Source organism: Hemicordylus capensis, chromosome 1 (genome assembly GCF_027244095.1).
Source record: "Hemicordylus capensis ecotype Gifberg chromosome 1, rHemCap1.1.pri, whole genome shotgun sequence".
Lineage (NCBI taxonomy): Eukaryota > Metazoa > Chordata > Lepidosauria > Squamata > Cordylidae > Hemicordylus > Hemicordylus capensis.
Genome location: NC_069657.1, coordinates 113,457,426 through 113,465,713, shown reverse-complemented (window position 1 = coordinate 113,465,713; position 8,288 = coordinate 113,457,426). Strand labels below are relative to the sequence as shown.

Sequence of the window (8,288 nt, the reverse complement as noted above, 5' to 3'; positions counted from 1 at the left end):
CCAATTAGGGTCAATGCCAGGGGAGGGGTTGGTTGCCAGTTCCGTAGTCCAGGGGCACCAAAGAGAGTCATAAGTCGATAGCCAGGCACAGAGTCAAGAACACAGGAACAATCAGGAAGGAGCTGGAACTGCACATCAAAGTAGTCAGTTGAAACCAGCATGATACAGAGTGAGCGGTCTGAATTTATACCTCTTCAAGGTTAATTGCCAGGTGAAGCCAATTAAGGCCCCACCTGCCTTTGGAGTTACAGATTCAGACGGCTCCCTGGTCAGACTTTGCAGCCAAATGGCGGCTGCTTCTCTGTACAAAATGCTGCTCCTTTCTGTGGTCACGCTGATGCTCCACGTAGCTCACTGGTCTACTGCTTGGTCCTGGCTCCTCCCCATCTGAAGAGGGCAATGGCTCTTCCCTGACATCCTCCTGCTGTTCTATAATAGGTAAGCTCTCTGTCTGTGGGCCTCCCTCCTCAGCGTCCTGTAGTAGGACTGTATCAGGGGACTGTGGGTCAGGCAATTCCTCCTCAGAATCTTCTGAATCAGACCACTGCCTGGCAAGCTGGCACGCATCCCCTCATTGAGGGTAACCTCATGGTAGAGATAAGGTTCGGACCTGTCCCTAGCCAAATCAAAGCCCAGTCCTTCACCCTCCTGTGGCATACCTCCTATGAAATTGACCCACATAGGGGATACCTGCACTTTAGTTCAATTCCTCATTGCAGGTTTGTAATTATTTAATAAAGTGGCCCTAGTTTCTTCCAGCTACATGTGACCTGTCATTATTTGGGTCTGGGTTCGCAAAGCACACCACGCATGTGTTGGCAAGAAAGGGAATAAATCGTGTTAGTGTATACAAATGTTCCCTGTCTAAGATACGAGGTTTTGAAGGCAACATTATGTTCCTCCCCATGGAGCTCTCAAACACACACACAAACACACTCTCTCTGTCCATTGGCTGGAAGGAAAATACGAAAGGTATGCAATGTGAACCTGCACAAAGAGAAAACCTGAGAGCCGAGGGGAGGGGCTCCGAGGGGAGCCGAGGGGAGGGCCATGAGTGTAATTCGAAGTGGCTTCGCTCAACATTTACCCCTGGAAATGATATGTGGGAAAGCTCCAGGAGAAGTGGGCAAATTCCACAGAGGCTGGGCCAGTTGCATGAACAGACATGCAGAGAAAGAACTCTGCTTGTTTTGGACTAAGCTGTGATCTAGTTACTTGTACCATTACACTGAAACACATTCAAATGATATTGTTTTCATAGTAAAGATGTCTTTATTCCAAAATAATAATGTGTTAGCCAGACAACTACATACAAAACATCTACACAAGACTTTGGTAAGAAATATATCCATGACAGCTTTCTCAGAAATTCCATAGTGAACCAAAAACAACAAAGAGAACCTAAAAACAAAGAGGTTGTTCTTGTTTTTAAAAAAACCAAGTGGCTTTTATTAAAACCTATTGTACATATAAGCCCCCTAATGTTTCTGTTTCATTGCTTGTAAAGTTTCTATGGATTATGTAAAAAAAGAAAATACACAGAATGTTAATAAATGGTAAATGAGGTGTATAAAATTCCTAGAGCTATACCTGTGCTTTTGATTCCAGAGTGTGTGACAGGCATGAATTACTGTAGAAGATAACAAGCGTGGTTTTTTCTTTCTTTAATTGATTGATGTATGGCAAATATTATTCTAGTAGAATGTTTACATTAACACTGCAACAATTCCATGCATTATTCCATATCACTTTGAGGACTGCTTCTTTAATAGAAAAAAAAATTAAGGACCACAATTCAGCTGAAGTTGATTGTGATTAAGTCCCATTAAAACTAATGGAACAAGATAATTCCACTGAAAGTGATTAATTCAGCTGAACTGGGGTCATTCTGGTTTTCCTTTTGGTTTGTTTTAGTATGTTCTTTTTCATACTAAAAGTAACAAGCTTAAATACCATTTCCCACCTTTTATCAAGATAGAATACATCCATCAAGATAAACTGGGACAACCAAATTGTTTTCAACTGCAATTTCTCTTGCACTTTCTGATAGTAATCTTTTGAGAACTCAGCCAACCAATCGTCATACTTAAGAAATTGCTGGCAGAGCCATTGAGCTGTGTCAGTCAAATATTGAAAACAGTAAAAGATGAATTACAGTATTAACTCCACTGAAATCAGGCGCACAATTCATACTTAGTTCAGTGGAGCCAGCACTCTTCTGAAGACAATTACAAACATTTAATACAAGCACAGAACAAAAGAACGGACACAATTTTAATGCAGGGTTTTGTTTTGTTTTGTTGCACTTAAATGCAGCTGGGCATGTTCCAGTGATTACACATTTCATACATACTTGAAATGAATAATTATCTAAATGTGGGGAAATGAATAGGAGTGTGCACGGAACTGTCTGGCCCGGTTGGGTTCGAGGCTGGACCAGCCTCGAACGGAATCGGGCCTGTTTGGTCCGGCCCCCTATCAAACCCCTCCCCCGGTCCATTCCCAGACTGGTCTGTGAATTTTTAAATTTTTTTTTATAGTAAATGAGAAGTACCTTTGGCCCCTTCAGGGGGCTTGCTGAAGCCATGGGTGTGTGTGTGTGTGTGTGTGTGTCCGCGTGTGTTCTCTCTCCCCCCGCCGGCCTTCCTCATCACCGCCGCGGCCGTTATGTAAAGCCTAAAAAATTTGTGGACCTGCCAGACGGTCCGGTTCTGGTCCGACGGAACCGGGGTGGTGGTTCAGTTTGACCACGGACCGCTGGACCGCCCTGCACATCCCTAGAAATGAACACATAGTTGATTTAAGTAAAACATAATTGCATCTTAAATATCCTAAGCTCAGAGTGAAAGAGAAGCTCAGAGGGCTGGCACTGCAGAGACAAAATAGTGACTCTAATCACCAGATTGGTTTGAACTTGAATCTAGGTTGATTTGATTCTATCTTGAATCTGGCCAGTGCTCCCAAGGTGATTCAATTGGAGGTTGAATCATTTGAATCGGCCAGATTTTAGTTGAATCGATCCAGCCATGAATTGATTCACACATCCCTAACAAGCATGTTTCTTAGATTAGGCTGATACTCTTTTTTTTGAGGAGTTAATGGCTTATATGAGGCACAGTGTTATGCCTCTGTAGCACTGCACCTCGGGGTTCCTGCTGCTGCAGACTCCTAAAGCAACCCTGATGCTGCTCTGAATGAGCATATATAAGCAGCACTACTGCCACTTTCCCCATTCACTGCAACTGCTCATTCAGAGCAGTGTTGGGGCTGCCTGAGGGGTCTGCAGCAGCAGCAGCCTCTGGGTACAATACTACAGAGCTCTAATACTACACATCATGTAAGCCACTGAGCTTAGGATATTTAAGATGGAATTATGTTTTATTTAAATCTATCTCATGATTGGCTGGTGATCTCCCTTGCTTCTTGGTGTAGATTCTCAGTTTGAAATAACTTCTCCATAGATATTCCCTATGATGAAGTAAGTTATTTCACAATAAATTCCTAGTTGACACGCATGGAACCCACTTTGGTGCCCTCCAGCCCTTAAAATTAGGCCAAATTGATTCAATGTCTTATGAGATGGAAGGTGCTAAGGATTTGGGAGGGTAAGTTTAATTTGTAAATGAGGCTGTATATTTTTGTGCATGCAGATGAAAGTCTCTCGGAGTGAGGGAGGGTGCACTGATACCTTTTTAGAATTAGAAACAACTTTCCTGGAGGATGCTCTTGAGTTCAGCATGACAAGACCTAAGAACTTGGATGACACTGCAAGCAAGGTTTGTGTGTTCAATCTAGTGGTTTAGATACTTTCACACGTGCTGACTCAGTGAGTTTGAGAGTCTGAGTTTGAGACTCAGTGAGAGTCCATCAATGCTCCTTGCAAATACGCAGAGCCTCTGTGGCTCTTAAGAAGCACATCTTATTTCCAATGGGAGAAGCATCCTACAATGTGGACATGATGGCTCTGCAAATTTAGTAGGCATGTCTATGGGCTCTCCATACTTACCAAGCCAGCATGTGTGCCCCACTGATGGAAAAGTGGGGGGGGGGCTGTCAGAACTAAGCCACTGTCTTTACTCTTGATTAAAGAGGTCTCTGTCATAGCTGCTATCTATTGGCTGACTGTGGTAAGCAAAAATGAAATGCATACCCATCTTCTTAGGTTTTAATTCAGTTGAACTGAGCCCCTATAAGGCAGAGAGACTGGCCATTCAATAGGAGAGCTGATTCTGAAGCAGTGTTTAGCATGGATTTAGCATGGATTTAGCATGGATTATACATAGAAGAAAAGTAATATTGATGGTATTTGGCTCCATGACTTTTCTGAGCATGATTGTATTAGCATTAGATTGTATTAGCTTGAACCTACATTCAAGATAAGTTGGAGTCTTCACCAGAGGTTACATGGATAACGAAGACACTGGCTGCCTTCGGACAGAACAGCAAACTGCGGGTCCCATGGACCCGCAGTTTGCAGCCATTTCCTCGGGGCACTCACAGATGATCATCCTCCGTCAAATAGGACAGGGAACCTCAATGTTGGGCCCCCAGATGTTCTTGGACTTCAACTCCCATAATCCCCAGGCCCAGTGGCCTTTTGCTGGGGATTATGGGAGTTAAGTCCAAGAACATCTGGGGGCCCAACGTTGAGGATTCCTGATCTAGAAGACTGCAAAGCGGGAGTAACTGGCTGTGCAAGCTTCCTCCAATGCAAGAAGGACAGCTATGGCAGCCAATTACCCTTGAGGGGGGAGGAGCTTACTCCCTTTAACTCCAGTTTGTACAAGCGACCCTCAGTTGAGTGAGTGACATTTAATTCCAACCAAGGGTTCATTACCAGGTTTGGGTCTGGGAACCATGGTTCCCATCATTTGGACGTCTTGGGGGGAGAACCTGAACTGGGTTTGCCTCAGGTTCCTGTGACGTCTGAAGGCAGCCATAGCTTTTCCACAAGTATTTGCTCATGGTAACCTTTCAGAATGGCATCCTGAGTACATTAGCCATTATGATGGAAGACATGCTAATAGAGCAGCCAATCTGAGACAAATGTGTATTCCTTTCCCCCATTTTGTATGAACCTCTCTGTGTCAAAAAACTTAATTTACTCTGGGGCAGTATGCTAGCACATACTGCTGTTGTTGATAAATCCTGCAGCACTGAAAGATAATCAGAATAGTTTCAGCAAAATATATGGCAAGTGCAACAGGAAGACTTTGGTGGATTTGGAGTTGGGTGAACAACTCATTCCTTTTCCTGCATTAGTTTGGTGTTCTTACTCTGTGTGACGCTGCCAACTCATGTTGGTGCAGGTCTGCATTTTGTTTCATTCCAAGACTAAGAGATGCAACAATATTGTTGTCATTTTGAGGAATCAAAATGAGGACTACACAATGGAGTCAGTGTTAGGAGAGCTGAAGAGAAGGAGAAGACATATGGAGCCATCTGTTTGATATCAGAATTTTACAACTATCTATATTTTATCATGCTGCCTAAAACTTTCTCTATAATACCTGGCATTCTAGGGGAAATTTCTTCATGGTGTGTTTTGTCCTCAGTAAGTGGTCTGATGGTTGCACTTTCACAGTCTGATGCTCAGTGTTGAGTTTCTCTGGCACAATTATGTGGCATGAACTCTCCTTCATCCCAGGATCCATCACACATTTTCCTTCCACTACTAATGCAGGAGATGGATTGGAGTTAAACTGCAATTCACCAAAACATTGTATAATTTCAGTTGGACTTGTTGGGGAGATTGTTCCTCAAAATCTTTTAAACTTCTTCCTAATGGAGTGGCTCTTTGTCTTCTTCATTGTGTTGTGGGTGCATGTGTCTTTGGGGTGATGTTGGTGGGGGTGGTGGGTATGGAAATAGAAACAACCAAGCTTGTTGAATATTCATTCAAGTAAATATCGGGACACTGTTAACACATATCATGGCTCATGTTTTCAGCATTTTATGAGCATTCCGTTCTGAATAATGTTCATTTGTTTAATGATTATCTTCACCATTTGATAGGCTATATTGGGGCGAGGGACTAAAATCAATCCCTGCCCTTTTGACTCAACTCACAAAAACTTCATGGCTCTTTTTAGTTAAGTTCCACTCCAGTTTTTTTCCTATAGGACATGTAATCCAACGTTGGGGGCTTTTAAGGGAGACGATACAGGATTAGCTCAAGGGAAGTCCATTTAAGAGCATACTACAGGAATGCTATTTGTGTAATGCATTTTAAAATATTAATGCAGGGGATTTCATTTTCTCTCTGACTGTCCTTCAGGGATCTACTCAGTGAAAGCAGCCTCTTTTCCATAGTGCTCTCACTGACTGAACTCCAAATCCCTATCACTTCTTACCCTGCCATGCAATTTTGTGTTGTATGATATATACAACAGCCCTACCATATTTGTTCCATGAGGCAGCTACTTTGTGCATGTGCTGTAGCCATCAAGAAACATGGTGCTAGGACTGGCAAGGAACTGGTGAGAAACCCAAGTTTGGTAGGCTCAGGAGCAATGAAGTCAGTGACAATGAGGTCAGGGGCAGAAGGTTAATATCTGTACCAGTAGTCCGAGAGAGTGCTGCGACACTGGTTATTCCCCCGATTAAAATGGAAGAATTGCTGTTTCAGAAAGAAGCAAAAGCAGGCTTTGAAATAAAGCGGAGAAATCTCTCCTTCCTGTTCTTCCTTGGAATTGCTTAGCAGGTCAAGGTTCTGGTTTACCCGTGGCAGGTATTCAAATGATACGTTTGTATTGGTCCAACTGAAGTCTCTTATTTCTCCTTGGAGCGCCTGGGGTCTCTTTGACCAGGCTCTGCACCGTGTAAGCAGAACCTCTAAAGAGACTACTTGTTTGCCTGTACCTTATCACTGAGCATATGTCTTTGGGAGAGTGTACACAAATGTGTTCTGAGATGCAGCCTGCTGGCTCATCTATATGTTTCCTATCCATGGGCTATTCAGATAGGAGCAGTTTAGATTTACTTCTCATTTTGAAAGTGGGAAGAACCAAAAGGTGGCTTATTTTGTAGGGGCTCCTAACATTTTCATGAAGGAAGAGAGAAAATGTCCACGAATGGCTATAAATACAATTTTTACACCCGTGATGGTAAAAGATAAATATGCAAATATGCACCTGTAGTATTATTGAACCAGCATTGTTGAAGTAATTCCTTGGCACAGTTGTGTAATCACAGAGGCACTGCTTTGGATATTTTGAAACTGGATCCAAACAGATATTGAAGTTTGTAATGTCACTTATGCATGCATCCCTTTTATTTTCAGGGAATGTTTCTATGACTATGGTATGTCCACAGAGATGTCTATAATTTCAAAGTTATAGGATTTCACAATGATTTCACTAGTTTTATGCATTAAGGGCTAGCTGGAGCATCAAGGAGCCACTCTCAGCATCCATTCGTGAAGAAATATTTATAAAATAGATCTCTTGCACCAGCAAGACTAATAAGCAAACCACACTGCAAAAATGAAGACTAATATACACAATTTATATCTTTTTTAAAAAAATCAAATCAAAGTTGATTTTACATTTAGCTCAGGAGTGCATTATTTGAAAACCTAAGGTTTTGCTAACAAGGGTGGACATTGCAGGCTCTTAATTCTTTCTTGTCTTTGCAGCTAGTAAACTGAGTACTTTTGAACCTCTTCTTGACTGTCATGAACCTCTCCTGGATTCCACCCCCACACAGTTTGGTACATTCTGACCAAGCAGTCCATGGTTTCATCTTACAACCTAAGAGTAAAAGAAGAGAGAAAGAGACAGGGTGTCAGATCTCTGCTTAGGCTACTGGAAATTTCGTTTACTTCTCTATACTTTTAAATTTCCTACTTTACATTTATTTTGTTTCAGTTAATAACCCCAAACCTCAAAAATCTCAGAGTTACATATACAAATAATGAGGGTTCTATGGGCCTGTCCACATGTTACTTTGAGATATCTTGAGACTGCTCTCACAACCAGCCCTACTCAGGTAGGAGAGTGCTAGCCCAGGTAGAGCTGGTCATGAGAAGTGCTGGGATCCCCCCAATCCTTCCACTCCTCCTCCATGTAGGCCAGCTTTTGTACCAAGGCTAAAAGTGTGTGCACACCTCCTAGTTCATGCCCATGTTGTTTGGGCACCTGGACTGCCAACAGCTCCTTTAACACTGCCAACATACTTACCATAGAGCCAGAGGGAAGGAGTGGCCCGGCATCTGGGAGATATCCCAATGCACCATGCTGCTTGTGTGGTGTCTTGTTTTGGGATATCTGGAGGTTGAACTTCTTTCA

The 8,288-nt window shown here is 42.6% G+C and overlaps 1 protein-coding gene across 2 annotated transcripts in view; it reads right to left on the bottom strand.

The window, feature by feature from the left end:
• Positions 1–1,249: 1,249 nt before the first annotated feature.
• The window catches only part of SPON1 (spondin 1), a 541,453-nt gene continuing 534,414 nt past the window's right edge, over positions 1,250–8,288 (bottom strand). For both annotated transcript variants that reach the window (XM_053265111.1, XM_053265102.1), the window contains exon 16: positions 1,250–7,751. In XM_053265111.1, coding sequence (XP_053121086.1) covers positions 7,588–7,751 — 164 coding nt within the window. In that variant the 3' untranslated portion in view covers positions 1,250–7,587. The remainder of the gene's footprint in view (positions 7,752–8,288) is intronic.